Raw genomic sequence first — 19,289 nt, forward strand, 5'->3', positions numbered from 1 at the left:
CTAGATATGCACCACACAAAAGAATAATTATCTTAACTTTACTTTGCCATTACATCATTTGTGCCCAGGAGCATTCAGTTACTGAATGGATCACACACAGGCACACTTACCTATTGGACTGATGATTGCATGATGAACTTCATCTCAAACGATAAGTCCTCATTTAATATATATTCCTGTTGATGTTGGTCAGCAGGTCAACAAATTCAAAAGTTTCAAGTGAAACTCACCCCTCTTAGGTTCTGCCGTCCATTTCCTGCCCATTTATTATAAATGTATTATTTATCTGTTTTGGCCTCATTCAAACACACATGCTATTTCATTTTATACCTTTAAAAACCCTATTAATTTCTGCAGAATTGAGTATTGTGGACAGTGTCGCTGCAATGTTTTCGACAACACTAATATATAGGACTGGTCAGTTAGTGGTGAGTTCAATCCAAATGTGTTGCCCACAACTGGAGTCAGCTTCCATCAGATCTCAGACATGTGCCAACACTGTTACCAATTTTTAAATTAAGTTAGACTGTTTTCTTTTCCAGAACTTTTAATTAGTCTTCTTTTATGGTACTTTTAATTACTTCATTAATTTAGGTTTGAAACTTGTTTCAATCTTTATAAAATGTGTCTGTCCTTTCATGTATCTTATTGTAGGCTATATTGTTTTTTGTTGTTATGCCTGTAAAGCCCTTTGAGTGACCTCTGTGTATATGAAGGTGTTCCATAAATGAACGTGCTTTGCCTTACCTTTCCATGCCTAGTTGTTTGCTACTAGTTAAGATAAGAATACAGTTTTAAAGTAAAGTACACCGTCATTGTTCTGTCTTAAAATCACTTGCAGACCTCACATGAATTTGGATTTAAAATGGGTAGAGGTTATTTAAGAACTTTTAGAGGTATATAATCTGGGTTTTCAATATGTTTTTCTCAGCTACAAAAAGACTGAGACAGGCTACCAAAAGTGAAAGCTTTTCTTCTGAAAGAATATTTCAAAATGATGTCTCTCTATTAAGGATAGGCTAGATGTGCAACAAAAGCTGATGCACCACTGCGCCAAAAAGGACAGTTCCACCTGCTCCACACAAAGAACAGTTTCAACTGCGCACATCGTGAACAATTATTCGGAATATAGTTGTAGACTAATTATAATTATAAGGAAATTCAGCACAATATTCAGTATCGATTCGCATATTTAGGCTACTGGGCTCCCTGACTCACGGGGAACGATTGAGTCATTGGGCATTAATGAGTGATTGGGTTGGTCCCCCTATAAAAAGGAGACGCGCCCACTGCTCTGCTCTGTCTCCATTCAAGCCAAGATGAGTTACGGATCTGAAGTCTTTTCCTCCTCCTCCTACCGGAAGATCTTCGGGGATTCTCCCCGTTATGCGTCCTCTCCGTCGCGGACAGTGAACGTGTCCAGGGGAGGTTACCGTTCCTCTTCAGCAACCCGGAGCAATTTTTCATCTCTGGGCTCATACAACCGAAAGTCCGGTCGCTCCATGCCACTGGAGACCTTCGACCTGACACAGAGCAACGTCCTCAACAATGAGTTCAAAATCGTCCGCACCAATGAGAAGGAACAAATGCAGGGTCTTAATGACCGCTTTGCAATGTTCATCGACAAAGTGCGCAACTTGGAGCAGCACAACAAAGTGCTGGAGACGGAGTTGACTGCTCTGCGCCAACGGCAGACCGAGCCGTCCCGCCTGGCTGAGCTTTACCAACAAGAGATCCGCGAACTGCGCTCCCAGCTGGAGGAGCTGAACGGAGAGAAGACCCAGCTCATCATAGAGAGGGATTGTATTGAAGACGACCTGCAGAAGCTCAGAGGGAAATACGAAGAAGAGTACCGCGCCCGGGAGGACGCGGAGGCCACGCTCAAGGCTTTTAGGAAAGATGTGGATGATGCCACCATGGTGCGCCTGGACCTGGAGAAGAAGGTGGAATCTCTGCTGGACGAGATCAACTTCCTCAGGAAAGTGCACGAAGAGGAGGTGGCCGAGCTGACGGACATGATCCACGCTGCCCAGGTGTCTGTGGAAATGGAGGTGTCCAAGCCGGACCTCACCTCCGCTCTCAAAGAGATTCGCGGACAGTACGAGTCCATGGCATCCAAGAACATGCAGTCAGCCGAGGAGTGGTATAAGACCAAGTTCGCCGACTTGTCCGAGCAGGCCACCCGGAGTAACGACGCCATTCGCGCCAGCAGGGAGGAACTGAACGAGTTCAGGAGGCAGCTGCAGTCCAAGACAATCGAGATAGAGAGTCTGAGGGGAACCAACGAGTCTATGGAAAAGCAACTCAGGGAGATGGAGGAGAGGCACAATGTGGAGATAGGAAACTACCAGGTAACCACCTTTGTTATGACTTGTTAATCGCAAAAGGGTTACAAATCAGCCATTTTATTTTTCATTCTCATAAAAGTTCATTTAGCCTACATTGAAATGAAGACATTCTATAGTGATCTTTTTCTCTTAAGAAGTGAATGTCAGAGCAATAATAAGAATATCAGGAGCAGCTGAGCTCTGTCCATGGTGCTGAAACTCGTTCCCCTGGGACAGACGCTCAGCAGCTGCATGTGACAACGCCCACTTAGTGTTTGTGCTCTAAAGGAGTCATTTCAGTGTTGTTTTGGAATCAGCCATCCCAACTGAGCGTATGTTTCCAGGACAAACATTTCAACCCATTTTGCTCATAAACGACTTGAATTCCCAGCAACATAATGTTCAGGTTAACAATAGGATTGACAGAGGTCTTTGTCTGGGCACTGCATATTTCTTTTATTCTTCTTTTTTGAGATCTTGAGTCCTGTATCATACTTCTTGTATTGTTTGATTGTCCTTAGGACAACATGGTAGAGCTGGAGAATGAGATGAGGGCCACTAAGAGCGAGATGGCTCGTCACCTGAGGGAGTACCAGGATCTGCTGAACGTCAAGATGGCACTGGATATTGAAATTGCAGCTTACAGGTAGGTTCTTCTCTCTAAGGAACATATATTTAGTGTGTGTGTGTGTGTGTGAGAGAGTGTTATGTTATTTTATCTCCATTCTTTCTCAACCCTTCCCTCTATCATCCTCTTTGCAGGAAACTACTGGAAGGGGAGGAGACCCGCATCGGGACAGGGATCAGCTATCCCGGCTCCTCCATGAGCTCAAGTGTCGGGCAAGGCTACAACTACCAGAGCCGTATGTACACCAGCTCCAGCAAGGGCTCCAAGAGGGACGACGAGGACCAGCAGCAGAGCAAGTCTGCAGGCAAGGTGACCCAGCGTGAAATTTATGAGGAGACAGTGGTCACCACCAAGAAGATGGAGAAGCAGCAAGAACCCAGCGACATTCCCACCAATCAGAAAAACTAAACTGGTTTTTGACACCTTAAGTTTCCCTTTTACCATGCAAACCTATACGTCTCTCTTGATTTCCCATGCTAAAACAAACCCTGGGCCACTTAAGCACTTGTGGGGATCTAAGATGATCGCAAAACCACCTCATTATAATCGTAGTAAAATCATCATGGTTTCCTTCTGCACTAGTGTGTGTTGAATGTCCACAAGTGTGTTGAGTGTGGGAGCTAGATGTTTGTTTTTACGTGGGATTATCCTTCCCTGCCCCCTTTGTCCCTCACATGTTACTCAAAGTGAATCCATTATAACTTTAGTGTAACCATCACTCAATACAAAACCACAGTGCTCTCTTCTCTCCTTCTCACTCTCAACATCAAGCAATGACAAGCACATAGGTAGCATCTCATACAGAAGTATGGTCTTTCAATATATGATATTCAGTCTTTCACACTTTAGGCTGATGTTACATAATACAACACAATATGTGATACTGAAATACAGTAGTTGTTAATTCTAAACTGGTTATTCACTAATGCCACAAGCTATGAGATCATCTCAACACATTCCTATGGACGCATGTGTGTGCATCCACTTACATACATACAAAACAAAAAAAATAATAATCTTATGATAGTTTAGTTAATTAGTTAGCATAAACCAGCCAAAATAAAAAATAATATTTGATAGTTTATTGCTGAGCCATTATTTTGAGTCTATTTACTAAAAATGGAGTTCATAAGCAAAATGTGCTCTTGCACACTTTGTTTGATCCCAGTTGGTGCATCGATGACTTGACTGTGGTTTATTCAGCTCTGCATGACAACAGTATGAAAGTCATTCTCTTCCAACTCCTTTTTAACTTCCTGGTGAAGTTTAATTCTCAAAATTGGATTCCCGTAGTTTAATATACGTATTTGCTTTGTATTAAAATGAGATTTGAAGCAAAACAAGAAAACAAATGTATTCATAGAGCATCATTTTGCATGGTATATGTAGATGTCAAGCTTGCATGGAATTCATTGGCCCATTTCTCATTGGACACAATTTCATTGTTTGGAGTTAATAGGCCGGCTCATGCTTTGCTTTCCACCATCTACAATATTGAGCATCATCATGAACAAAACTTGTTAATAACTGAAGTGTAGAGTCTAACTCTTACTGCAGGATGTGACTGTTGGCAAATGTTGATGCTATGAAAATGTAAAAATCCTTGTTATGGCACTTTTCTTGGTAGGTAAAAACTACCAAATTTGGTTAACCGTTTGCACAATTTGCTACAAAGGATACAGGGAAAAGGGTTAAGCAAAGATGCTGTAAAGGAAGCAAAATGCAGCTAATATAATAAGAAAGAGGTAGTGATTTGAAACCGTCCAGTTACATTAGAGACTGAATTGTAGATATCGCTTTAGCACAAAAGTACTACATTCTCCATGATTCATCAGGGTGTTATGTTTAGTGTGCATATTCAACACCATTTCCCGTTGATGATGCTTTAAACACATTTAAGTCCCAGGATCAATTCCATATCACTCAGCCAGTAGAAAACCATGCCATCATCGCTCAAAACACGCCAAGTCAGAAGCAACAACTTGACCTTTCTCTCTTTACAACTGTGGCCATGACTGGAGAAAATGTCTGTTGTAGTACAACCTCACCACTTAAAACCCCTCAGTATGAGAGACGTGTAACTTGTTCTTTTCTGCTTACGCACTGCCGACTTTAACAAAGCTTATTCTCCTGCTGCTGGTGACGGCGAACCACGCCCTGACAAGCTGCGCTTACAATTAAAACAAAAAAACAACTGATTGTATGGAAGAATGTTCTGGATTGGGTTCCTGCTGTTTTACTTGAGGCTTGTGATAACTAAGTAAGTGAGTGGTGTAGTGAGTGTGTCTGTATCTCTACACAGTGGCCTATCATAACTGGAATTATTTAGGGGGAGGCAAATCTGAAAATTGGGCATTTTGTTTTATGGATAACAGAATTCCAATGTAAAGCAGTAGAAAAATCTCAGATGTACAGGTACAAGAACTTAAAAATATAAGCAGCATTTCATAGTTCACGATTGCAAATGTCAAGCCTTTATCTTTACACTGTAAAACTAAAGGAGTTGTCAATGGTGCCACTACTAACCTACAACTACTGCACTGCCAAACTTTTCTAAGTGCACATGCAACACCACTTTATGGGGGGAAAAACATCAAGTATTTTCTGAAAACACAATGCATCCTCAATTTAAAAATCAACATTAACTAAATCAAGATTTAGCCATAGAAGAAATAGCTATAGGATGTGAAATGCCTTAAAACACCAGCAGCTTTGTTTTTGGCCATTTGTATGACATGTATGATTCTTTTCAGTGGAGTGTTTAATCATTATTATCACTTTATTAGCGTTTATTAGAACTACCATGACTACAAAAGCATGGGGATTGAATGTAGTTGACATGCTATTCTCTTTACTGTTATTACTATGTATTGCTGTGAGACACCATATATATCAATAAAAACTTGACATTATTGACGCTGCTCATGTTTTCATTGTGTTAATGCAACACTCACTTTTTAGTGGTCAAAAAGGATCATATTTTGTACATGTACATAGCCTATGTAACAGCATTGATAACACTGGTGGAAAGTAACTAAGTACATAAACTCAAGTACTGCAATTAAACATAATTCTGAGGTACTTGAACGGTGTTTGACGTGAGTATTTCTATTTGATCCTACCTAATACTTTTACTCAGCTACCTTTCAGAGAGAAATGTTGTACTTTTTACTTCACTTAATTGATTTCATATTACTATTGACTTTGAAGATTCAAATTAATAATACAAATATATAATCAATAAATAAACGTCATGTAATCTTACCAGCTGCAACATTTCAGTGACAGTGAAGTACACATTATTACATCAGTTTTAACAATACAATAATACAATTCACAAAGTTCTGAAATGGGCCATTCTGCATAATTAGTACTTTTTCTATTGGTATTTTAAGTATAGTGTATAGAATATAGCATGTTTCTAAACTGTGATATTGGTACTTTTACTTCCTCCACCACTGATTAATGATGATGAGATTTTAAAATTATAGAAATCCGATGGAAAGAACATTCACAGAATTCCATAGTAGTATATGATGACAACATGCCATTCATTTGCAGCATGGTCACCATATAAACTCAATCTAAGTGGGGAGTTTTATTTCTTTAGATTGATGCAGCAAATGGAGGGAAATGTGTAGCTAAAGAAAAGCCATTTTATCTATTAACATCTAGAGTTCAATGTTGAGTGCCAATATTGTAATGTTATATTCTGCATGTTTTCAGGCCTGAGGAAAATGAATTTGTTGTTCTGATTTATCTGTTAAAATAAATATTTCTTTGGAGCAATACTGGCTGGAAAGCAGTGCCACCTTGACCTCTTTCTTGGAGATGTGTTCTTTCTTCTGCTCCTCAGGGCCACAGTGCAGATGTGTATTAAAGACATATGATGGATTACCAGCTGCTGTACTGGACGTTAATCTCTGTAGCTCCACCACTGCACACACACACACACACACACACACACACACACACACACACACACACACACACACACACACACACACACACACACACACACACACACACAGTCCTAGACCTTAAGACCTTAAGCCTCGTGGAATGTCCCTAATTAGCCCATCTCTCCTCGCCCACCAAGTGGGAAGGACAGCTTTGATGCTGGATGTGCATGTGTGACGCAGGTTGCAGTTCTTCAAAGATTTATACCCCTGCAATGCTGCTGAGTAGAAGGTGTGGTGGGAGCCATTCAGCGAGATGCCACTGTAGAAGCCTTGTTATGAAACAGCCCTCCCTCCTCAAGCTTCAAACTTCAAGAGTGCTTCAACTTTCTATTTTAAGTCTCACCTTAGTCATCCCTGGCCCTTCCGCAAAACCCACGAGAGTATTATGAGGCCATAAAAGCATATGAATGCCATTTAGAAAATATTGCCTCCCACAAGAAACTGGAATGAATTTGAAATGTATGTCCCCTGAAAGCCATCAGAGGCTGTTTGGTCCTTCAGTCCCAATGCAATCACCGTACGTTGCAGTTAGCTAATCTCTCACGTTATAATTATTGCACTCATGCTTGTCTTAAAATGCTTGGAGTGTTGTGTAATAATTGTTTGAGACTGTAATAGAAAGAGCTTCTCTAATGATTTCTCAACAACAGCTAGTTAACATCCAGTTTCCCATGTTTAATTTCCAATGAAGTTAATTTAGGGTTGGGGGAATCATCTAACCCCCCATTTTCAAACAGTATTACACTTTTATGATATACCACTCATTGAAGCTATAATATGACTAAATTAGACATTCAAACTTGAATCCATGTTTTGCATGGCTACGCCATTCCGTCAAATGGAAATATTCTAGATGACATGTATGGACATTCTCATCTCACCCAAGAAGTTAATAAATATTATCTGTACATGCACACTCCCCACTGATTGTGGCGATCGTTCCTTTCCATGCCTCTGCCTTTTATCTTAAGAGATAAATAAAGACTGTGTTGAGGGAGAAGCATGTTTTATGTCCTGTCCGGTCCAGTGTGGGGGTGTGATGCAGGTGGAAATTAGAATCAGGATTTGGAGCGAGGGGGCCATGGCTGTAAATTTGACCAGTTTGTCAGCGTCTCCAGATCAAAGCCATCCCTCTTCAGTGGACTGAGGCTACGTTTAAACGTGGATGGCTATTTTCATAATTGGACATTTTAACCTCTCCGTTTCCAAAAATAGCATCGTGCACAGCTGTCAGTTTTCAGAAAAGTGTTCGGTTACACGTACCTGTGTACATGCCATCAAGAGCATGCAAAACCTGTAGGTGGCAGTGTAATGAGAAGCTCAAGGCTCAATAGCAACAACAGCGACAAATCACTTCCTGTCTAAACCTCCTTTTGTCTCAGTTAACATGCAAACAAAGGCTGGCCGGAGTTTTTTAGAATGATTCGTTTTCAGAGGCAAATTCTCTGTTTGCGTGTAAACGATGGGCACAGACTAAGGGAAATGTTTCCCTTTTTCAAAATAACCATGTACTTCTAAACAGGCCCTGAGGTGTTGGCTCTGCAGACAAATGTGAATGTGTGTGACACACACACACACACACACACACACACACTATTTCCAATAATTAAAGCGGGAATTACGATTATGCTACAGTGTTACAAGTCTCACTTTCTTCATCTGTTCTTAAATGTTTTGTAGCAAGTGACGAAGACCAAGCTGTACCCAGCATGTAGTTAGGCGGTGTAAAAGTATAGGGTTCTCGCTCAATAGTGTTTGCATAACGCACTACTAATAAATTTGACCCGTAGACCTCAACAGCTCGCTCTCAAAAGTGTGAAGTCAATCTGATGAACGGTTGTCGAGAAAATCAAAGGACAGACATGCAGACACTTCTTCTTTTTAGTTTAATACACAAAACATGTGGGTGCATTTGTTTGTGGATTTACCAGGAATTAAATGAGAAGATCCCATCCCTCTTTGTGCGGGACATGTTTAACCTAGCTTAGCACAAATCCTCCACCAGAAGAGGAAGAAACACACCTTCCAGCAACTCCAGAATTGTCTTTTTGCATGTTGTAAGTTGCTAGCTTGCAAACTTACCAATAATATCCAACAATCTCCTGGGTTTTGGTGAAGTGTGCAAAGCCAGCAACTTCAGCATGACTTCTGGGGTGCTATTCATCATCATGAGTTCCTAGTAGTCAGTAAAAAATGTGTAAGCTAAACGCTCATGTCTTGCTAACCAGTGTGTCTTGCTTTCTACTCTACACACTACAAAGGATACTTGTGTAATTGTAAGCTAAAGTAAGCTAGCTGTTACGCCCTGCTTCCACTGCTTCCACTGCACTATGCTTTGCTAGGCTAAACACATCACAGATAAAAGTGCTGTTGAACACGCTAGTTATGCCCCTTTAAATACACACATACAGGCAAACACATTCAGAATGAAATGTTGGCATGAATCATTCCACCATTTGACTCAGCAACAGATGGTGATGCATGTTTAACCTTGTTTTTGTAGCTGTAAACAAAGGGTTAATATATGATTTGCTGATCCTGTTGCCTTGGAATCTGTTGCTAGCAGCCTGCTGTGCTTCAGCAGCCTTGGAGGGGATTACAGCTCTCAGAAAGAAAGAGAATTCACTCTAATCCAAAGGTCTGAAGAAAGGGATATAAACAAATATAGAAGCCAGATTGCTTTCATCATAGGAGAACAGATTTGTCACATTTAAGACAATGGCACATTGAGGAAATTGGATGATTCTAAAAGATATTGAAGCAACAACTAAAAATATTTTTTTTGAAAAGCAAGCTACTCTTATTTTGGAGAAAATGCACCCAACGAGGGTTAAGCATTACGTCACCTATTCAGTGTGAAGCCTGTCCAGTGTGTGACATGGCGTTCTCTCTGTTAACCAAGCCGTCGTTGTGTTTTTGCCCCCCTTGGTGCTAATAATAGCAGAGACAGAGGCAGACATCCAGACATGCAGACAGACAGACCAAAGGAAAATGTTTCTCCCTGAACAAAGGGGAAGGTTGCAGCCCTATTATTGGCCTCTGTCTAAGCTTCTGTAAGATGGATGAAGTGATATTGGGGGTATTCAACCTGAGAAATACAATTACATTAGCTGGGGAGTGTCACTAATCAGAAAATGGAGAGTGCATGGTCACTGTTCTTGTTCTAATAACTCCAATATTGTAGAGAAAATTTGATTTAGCTGTAAAGATTTCATTGGAAGAGTGAAGATTGAGGGACTTAATAGCTCCATGTTTTTCTTTTTCTCTGTTTTTTAGTCACATACACCCGATGTGACACATGATTAACGTTTAACTTTACATTTCACATTCATATTTTTACAGATTTCTGAGATGTTGTGTTATGTAGTATAATATATTAGCAAATGCAAACTTGTTAATACAAATATTTTATTAGTAGGCTATATAGTTTGCACAATTGTACTCATGTATACACATGCATTATGCAAGAATTATACAACAAAACACAAGAGCCACAACTACCACATGTGATGAATGTCATGGTGATCTCATAGCAGTTTACAACATTTAAACCTCTCTCTCATGTAGACTATACCTTAAAACACATCACACCGGAACTATCTGGGGTGAAATCTTTTTTCTTTTCTCTGGTGGGTGTGATCAATCACTTCCTGCCGTGATTAAGCAGAGGGAACATTCACAGGGAAACGTTGGATGTGATGTTAATAGGAAGGTATTTTTAGGTTTCAGCTGGCTGCATCAAAAGCTGGAGAGGGAGGAAGGTTCTGCAATGAAGGAAGAAAGAGTCACTGTGGAGAAAAATCTGGTTAAAAAAATATTTTGGTAAAACATATTTCATGTCTTTTGTCAGAATTAAGTTTGCTGTCCTTTTTCAGTACAGATTTAACATTTACATGAGGAGTCCTTAGGAAACATCAGCAGTGATGGTTACTTTCTCTTCTAATTATCAATCAAGCATTCCTTAATGTTTTTGTTATGACCGATATGTGATGACATTCACTATATAAATACTGTAAATGCAAATTCCCTTATATTGATCATGTAACAGCTACTGTCTGCCAAACCCTTTCAGAAATACAGTCAGTGACTTGAAGAAGAATAAGTGCTGCTTGGTCCCTATTCAGTTGGGACTCATTATGTTGTTCAACCTGGGATTTTTTTTTATTGTTCAGGGATGTGTCCTTAGAGTAACCTGGTTCTTGCTTCCAACCACTGACAGTATCAACAGATGTAACCTGGAATGAAACTCACATTAAGATATCTCTTTGGGGTTTATTACCAGGCAATGTCCTCATGAAGGTTCAGAGATTTTCAAAGATCTCTTTTATATGAGCAGTCGTTCAAGGTTGTGTTTTGTATAGGACAAACACATGGTATCTGTTATTTCCATCTTTATCATCTCCTGTCATGTTTAGAGCATACAGTAAGTGGATAACACAGAAGTGCATTTTTTAGACAAATGGTGAATCTAAAGATCACAGTGTACCATTGTATTCTTAAATGTTCATTTAGCTCTTTGGGGGCAAGAGGTGTGCTGCCACTGCCAAATCCATAATGGAGCAGCTGAGCCCATCCAGGGCGTTGTATTCAACATCCAGCCTGCAGACTATGACACAGCGTTTTGAGAGAGAGAAGAGAGAGAACAAAGAGAAATTGAAAGTATAAAAATGTCACAATGTTGAGCACCAGCTGAGATTTTGGTAACATAAGGAAGTTAAAACCCCGAAGGGAAGCAGTTGTAAGAACAGTGAAAACAGTGTGTGTGACCAAAGGAATAATAAATGATGAAGAGCTCAAAGCTTTAAAAAAAAAAGAAGGGTAATTACGCTGATTTTTTAGATTATTCTGTTTTAATGACCTGCATTAAGAATTCCCCTTTTCACTCATGTTAGAGCTCCAATGACAGATGTAGCTTGATCAGTTGAAAGATTACATGAAAGATAAGCTTTTTGTCATGAATTCATTCAGGGCTCATTTTTTCTCTGTTCTTATTCCTAAACACTAAAATATTAAAATGACTTGACTTGCTGTTACACACTTGCTGCTGGAGAGTTGATGCAGTAATGTCGTTGCACGGTATCTACATCATGTGCCAAAAAACAACCCATTCTTTTAAGTGATATTATAAAGTAAAACATTCATTAAATATTATATTTTATTGGCAGCTTTTCTTTGTCATAGTAAGGCCACATCATTGTGACCATTCATTTTCTCTGCTGCTGAACAGATGTGAAACTGTGAGAGGCCAGACGAGTCATTCTGCTATCCTTAATCTTCAGACCCATAAGTCTTAATGCACATTTACAAATGCACAAAATGCTAGCTTATTAAGGCCATTCATAACAAAGTAACATTAATTTCTCAATGATAAGCACTCCTTTCTGCTTTCTGTTAAGCTTTAGGGTCGTAAACACAAAAAATATCCAGTTCTTTGGCTGCTAAATGCTCCACTCTGATCATCAAATAGTCACTTACTGTGTCTGTCTTCCATTTGGTGCAAAGCAGGGAGTGTTCATTTGGTTTTAGGGCTTTTCTCCTGAACACATTTGACGACAGCAGAGAGACTGTTCCACAACAGTAAAGCTGTGAGACAATAAACCAAGGACCTAGAAGATGCTGAAACGCTCAATTGTTCAGGGGAACTGCAGTCAGCTGATAATTCTTTGGGGGTTCATAAAAGCAACCCCTTTTACATGATATCTTATCATTTGACTTATCATTACTGTAAAATATTGATTAGCCGGTTAGCTTGCTTTACTTTATCTAAAGTTCTCATTTGTGGGGTTGATTTCATCTTCATCTTCCAAGGGATTTCAATCAGGAGAATCGTTGTTGCAGCTATACAAAGATTTATTGTACATATGAATAATATGAAATAAACAGAGTCTTTGGAGATTAGACTCCATCGTTATAAAATAATTTTTAAAGGTGTAGAGAAGCCAAGACATATCCCCCCGACAGAGTCTAAACACTGGTGATGGTGGTGAATCAGACCAAAGGAGTCGATGGGAGCGGTCGGAGGAATACCCAGGGTGCCTTGGGTGACGATGACTGCAGGTGGAAGGGGAGGAGGAGGGTTGTCCTTTTGTCTGAAATGACAGCTGACTGCAGCAGAGAGAGAGAGAGAGAGATTCATAGCAGAGATGTAAAGCTGGGATTGGCTCCTGAAGTTTATGGCTTATTCTCAAGAGTGACCACCTCCACCCAGCTGATCAATTTAGAAGAAGAGGTGATGGAAGTATTAGACATCTTCCTGAAAGAATTTTGCACTGAGCTTCATTAGCCTAGTGTTTAACCTTGAAAAGCACCCTCATTAGATTGTGTTTGCTTTGTGTGTGTTAATTTTGAGCACAATAAAATCTTCTCACAGAATTGTTGGTTGAACATGGTCTCATCTCCAAAATGAAACACTTAATGTGGCATGACTAGGCTGATAAGGTTTTGCTTTTCAAGTGATGATTATTTTAACTCCACTAAAACAGCCAGCAGGTATTTCTTTCCCATCATCCAACATGGATACATTCAGCCTTACAGACAATATCACTTTTGAAGTTGTCATCTCACCCAGTTTCACACTGAGAGTGAGATAACTGTATGAGTCGTACCATGCATTAAACTGCCGCAGTAGCTACCAATGTGCAGCAGATGATGTAAGACCTGTAAGACCTGTAAACGACACAGGCGGGGCACGCCCTTACCCACACAAAAGGCTGCAGCCTGCAGGCTGTCAGGCTGGTGGAATAAAGATGACCTGCCCCCAGAGGCCGACTTATTAACAAAGCCCTCATGCTCCAGACGGTGTGTGTTCTTCAAAAGTCCAGACGTGCACAGGGCAGCTCAGAGGGGATGGAGGGGGGGGGGAGCTGTTTGCAGGTGGGGGATGTGCTGTCCATACTCCCATGCCACCTCTCTGTGAACTGTGCAGCCGTCAACAATTTAGCACTGATCAGTCAGTGACAGGGATTCATAAAAGCAAGCTTACATGTTCAAAGATTTGTGGGATATCTTCACCTTCATATTGTCACTTTAACTTCAAATACTTTTCCTTAGTGTTTTACTTCCCATTTATACCTCTGTATATATGTATTACTTCTGATAAATACATATATATATATATACATATATATGTATTGCTTCTATTCATTTTGCAAGTATTGTACACCTGTATTTCATATTATTTAATTTGAATTTATATGATCCATGTTCCCCATGTACGAAGGCTCAGTCCTTACAGCAGGTTCAGTTCCAACCTGCAGCCCTTTGCTTCATGTCACTTCCCATCTCTCCCCTGTTTCACTTCTCAAGCTGCCCTGTCCAATATATAAAATATCCTGTACATATGATATATTTTATCCCTACAGCTGCACAATTTTATGTCTCAGATTGTCATTTTTACTTGCATGATATTTGTCAGTTGAATTATTTTTTTTGGTAGTTTCTCTGCGAAGTGATTACCAGGTTATATTGCCCCTTTAACTGCTGCATGCTGCCTTCACCCACTGAAGGTTATAATGTCTTTGAATGTGGTGTGTGCTCTGGGGGTGGTGCTAAGGTATTGAACAGTACCGTCATCACCTTACTCCGCTGTGCCTGTTTGACCGACAATATCTATTTCAACCTTGAAGCTTTAAGAAGATACATTAAGATTAGCAAAGGACTGCTGCTGAGTGATTCCCTGGACGTGAGACATTCAATCTAACCTGCCAGTCATGGGTGAGTGTAGGGTAATTACAAGGCATCATTCCAGATCAGCAAAGAATGACTTTATGGCATTATGATTTTCTTAAGATTGCTGTTCCATGGGAAAGAAATGGCCGGCTGAAGTTAACAGAGCGATTGTTCTTTTAAAGGATAGACAGTTATGTGAGCACACTAATGGCTTCTTTCACTGATCAAATGCCACCATTGATAAAAGGTATTGCCTTATTGAGTGAGTGAAACTGTCAAAAAATAAAAAAAATAAAAAATAACAATGATTAGAAATTCCAATCTATTTCACTTATCTCATGTGCAGTGTCACAAGCTTTGGGTGAGGGAAGGTTTGAACATCCATCACTAAGGAACCATGAGCATCTTTATCTACAGCTGGGCTGGGCTGTACAGACAAAGCCACACACACACACACACACACACACACACACACACACACACATTTTACTGCGCATTTCTACACAAAAGGTGATGTCTTTCTTCCTCCTTTTGTCTGTCTTCTTCTCTTGTCCATCTCACGTCCACACTGCAGTGCTGCAAAGCCCATCAGAGACAGTTTTGCTGCACTACACCAACACATAGACTACATGCAATGTCAAGGAATCACCCCCCCCCCCCCCCCTCCTCTTCTCCTTCCCTCCCCTTTTCTCCCACCTTCCAAAGTGCTGACTGGAGTCATTGCCTATCTGCTGGCAGCCCACCCAGAGGCTGATATACTGTGTCACTGTACACACATTAACAGCTATTGATCGGGCAGAAAACACCATTATCATGGTGCGACCGTATTTAAAAATGTCAACTCAAGCTCTAAGCCTGTGGGACTTTAGGCTGAAGACTCATTCAGACAATGTTTCCAGCTGGTAAACTGATAAAATATTTACCTCCCATAATGAATTGAATACAGTAAAACGTCCAGCTTGATGGTGCAAAAGTATGAGTGATGTGCCTGTGAGTGATTGCGTGTGTGTGTGCGTGCGTGTGTGCAGATGGTTTTGTGGTTGTGTACATTACAAGGGCAGCTGATCCATAGCAAGCCAGGGCCCCATAATTAGGGAGCAGATCGATGGAGCAGGATCAGCTATTAATTAAAAAGCAGTTTAGAGGCTTGAACAGTCAGCTTTTGAGGAGAGTGAGAGGTTATATATCACTTGTCTACATAAATAAGTCGTATGGCCATTTCACAAGTAAGTTCATCAGTTCTAAGAATGTATAATGTAGCTGTGGCGTGAGGTTAGCATCTAAACTTCCCGACACACGTGTGGAGGAAACTACTACCTAATTGATTCTCACAAAGACGTTAACCATGCATGCCTTTTCTCATCATATAGCATAATTACAGGCTCTCTCAGAGTGAAGACAGTCTGTTATTACTCTGGAAGATGAAAATGCCATGTTAATTGTACTGAATTTGCAGTCGTCTTGCTGTACAATATGCTGTGACTGGACATCAACAACAGTAGATACAGACTCCATTAGAGATAGATAAAATAAGCAACTATCTTCTCTTTTATACTCTATGGGCCATTTAGATATCCCTTTAAAAAATACATCAACATTTCTTTTAATTCCCTTAGGAGTTTTTTTCCCTTTGAAACTCAAAATCAAAATTTCATTTTAACAGCTAAATTATATTTGCCAAAATGTGTATCCGATTTTTGTGTAATACAATTAATCTCCAAAGAAAGATGGAGTCCACCTGTGAACCTAGTAAGAAGAAATTATCATATTTACATTCTTAAGGCATTCCTGAAAAGCAAAAATGTTAAAACCTTTTTAGAGAATTGATTTCAATGTTATAATATGTCATCAGTCTCTTGTCTGAAATTGAAATTGAATTGCACACTGGGTGTTTCTGAGCGCATGTGAACGCATTTAGGCATATTAATGTGTGAAATCTATGCCTTTTTGTCTCTCCATGTGGGTATTTTCATGTGCCACCATGTTTCCAAAGGTCAGTTGGTCGGTCCCTGAGGACATTCCCATCATCCTGTCCACCCTCCCCTCCTGGTGACATCAAATGGTGTGACAATGGAAAACCTGGTTTTACCCCCACCCTTTTAATTTGGGTCTGAGACACACACACACAACTCAAGGAGAACAAAGAGCATTGCTTTTCCATGAACAGAGTTGTTTTTGCATTTGCCTGTTTGTCATTTCGGATGTATGTATCTATATGTTTTTTTCATGCTCAAGAGAGAGTATGATTGATTACATTTTGGCCTTGCAGTAGGCCTAGCCCAAGTCCCACACCTCCAGGATGTCAGGCAGCTGAATGGAAATTGATGTGTCATTTTCCGACAAATTAACTAATAACCTATACAGGGAAAAGGTGCTCCTGAACACCTTACAGAGCAATTAGGGATTTCGCTCAGGTCCACATTGACAGATATCCAGAATTTACCAAAAGCTTTCTATGTAAGTAACACGGATCTTTATTTATCAGCCAGTTTACATTCCTGGATGTCCTAGAAGCAGAGTTCTGCCAGTGTGACATACAATAGGAGGGAGAGGTGTGACATCCCTCAAGTAAATTATTCCAATTCATGGGGGGAAGGATGCAAAGAGCTGCTAATACAACCATTTGTCTTTCTTCAGATCTTTTTGCAACACTCACTTTTATGTCCATGGAAGAGCTGACTGACTGAATGTCATTGCTAAAACAGCAGATAATATTAATTTATAAAATAATATAGTTTGTTCTCTAAAATGTTGATGTTTCCATTGGTTACAATTAATTATTGATTAAGGCTTTAGGTACAAAGGCTCTGACCTATAGACCTTTAGCAAATTGGAGTCCACCTCTTTATCTTAACCCTCACAGAAGCTGTCAGTTTGTGTGTGTGTGTGTGTGTGTGTGTGTGTATGTGTGTGTGTGTGTGTGTGTGTGTGTGTGTGTGTGTGTGTGATAATCTTTAGATATGCTCAATGGACCGCAGAGAAGGCTAATTTGGTAGGGGAGCTTTCTGAAGTGGTTTTGATTGCGGGGAACAAAGGACATTCGTGCAGTGAATTGTCTCTTACGTAGAGATCCATTCTGTAAGACCACCATGTGGTTCAACAACAAAAAAACAACTAACTATAAAACACGATTAATTATGATGTACTATGTGATATGGAGACATACAGTTTTGGGTGCCAGAAATAATGAGTTGAATCAAAATACTTTAATAGGACTCTGTGTGTTTCTTGGTTTGAGTTTGTTATGTCGCCTCGTTGCGCCGTGCTGCCTTATTAGTTCAAGGAGTCTGCAATATTTATAGTGATAAATAAACTGTGGTGCAGAACATTGTGTTGGAAAGGACCTGCAGTGGGGGGGCTGCTAAAGGGCCTGGTTAGATCTACTGACAGAAAATGCGTTGGTGGGATGGAACAGAGAGGAATAGCAAGCAGAGACAGGGAGAGAGAGGGGAGGCTGTGCAAAAAGTCAAAACAACTCAAATGAATTCATCAATATGCTAAGCATGGCTGGACAAAGGCCGGAAACTGAATGAAAACAGCTAGCCTGGTATCAAAACCCACCTACTCTACTATGTCAACTAACCAACATGTTATATGTCTTTTCTGTACAAAAGCTGAACACTCAACTAACCTAGCTTCCTATACAAACATAGAAGTGGTACACATCTTCCTTCTAACTCTCAAGAAAGCAAACAAGTTCCAAACATGTCAAACTATTCCTTTAACCTAAGAAACCACTGAGAAAACATGTTGTTTCAGAAAGTTTGATGACGGAGAATAATTGACAGGTGCTTGTTAGGACAGATGCTTTTTGAAGTTTAACTACTCATAACTACCTTAGAATTACTGTAGCAGCCGCATTTGAGTAGAATGGGATCAAATGCCTTGGGCACTTTGAGAAGTAAAGAGTGAATATTATTTACTCACCCCAGACTGTTCTGGGGGATTTGACCATGGTTGCTTCTGTGGGGCTGCCACTGCCCATCCATGACGACGGCAAGCTGACAACTGCGTGCAGGTTCCAGCCCTCCTTTTAGGTCAGTATTCAATAATGCAGGATCCCCACATTTCATCCCCGCAAAATTAGTGCCACAGCTCTGCGTTCACACCCATTATTCCGCTTGGATGGGCAAAAAGCTCTAAGATGCACCATGCACGCACACAAACAACTGCACCATCGAGCATGCACACACACACACGCACACGCACACGCACACGCACGCGCACACACGCACACACGCACACATATACACACAAACACACTCAGGATAGAAGCTAACCAGAAATAACTTGATCTAGGAGCTTTCAGTGGTTGTTGTAACGATGGATTTCAGGAATTTCTTGGCAACCTAACATTAAATAAGTATTACGAACACCAAGGTTTGTTATAGCTAGTGTGAAAAGAAATTGTATTCAGGTATGGTAAAGGTTTTAACCCCAGTTGTTTGTGGTAGTAGTACAAATTAAAGCTAAATCTGATCTTTACTGCGTCACCTCAGTGTAATTAAACATTTATGAAGAGGCAATTGTTTTGGCTACAAGAAGAGACATCCTTATTCCCCTTTACCCTTCCTGCTTACTTCTGACATCACTGAAATAAATCTGCTTTGCTGTTGCACTCTTTATTTGCGGTTTAACTTTAGCATTTACAGGTTCCACATCTGTCTTTGCACCTGCCTCTCACTTCTGACATTTACAATCTCA

The 19,289-nt window shown here is 40.3% G+C and overlaps 1 protein-coding gene across 1 annotated transcript; it reads left to right on the forward strand.

Annotated features, from left to right (window-relative positions):
* The first annotated feature begins 1,283 nt into the window (after window positions 1–1,283).
* Window positions 1,284–5,877, forward strand: inab (internexin neuronal intermediate filament protein, alpha b). Its single transcript, XM_032499669.1, has 3 exons — window positions 1,284–2,351; window positions 2,849–2,973; window positions 3,090–5,877. The coding sequence occupies exons 1-3, from the start codon at window positions 1,320–1,322 to the stop codon at window positions 3,361–3,363; spliced, it is 1,431 nt and encodes a 476-aa protein (XP_032355560.1). The 5' UTR covers window positions 1,284–1,319; the 3' UTR covers window positions 3,364–5,877.
* Window positions 5,878–19,289: the final 13,412 nt, after the last annotated feature.

The sequence above is a fragment of the Etheostoma spectabile genome, chromosome 2, assembly GCF_008692095.1.
Source record: "Etheostoma spectabile isolate EspeVRDwgs_2016 chromosome 2, UIUC_Espe_1.0, whole genome shotgun sequence".
In the NCBI taxonomy this organism is placed as follows: Eukaryota; Metazoa; Chordata; class Actinopteri; order Perciformes; family Percidae; genus Etheostoma; species Etheostoma spectabile.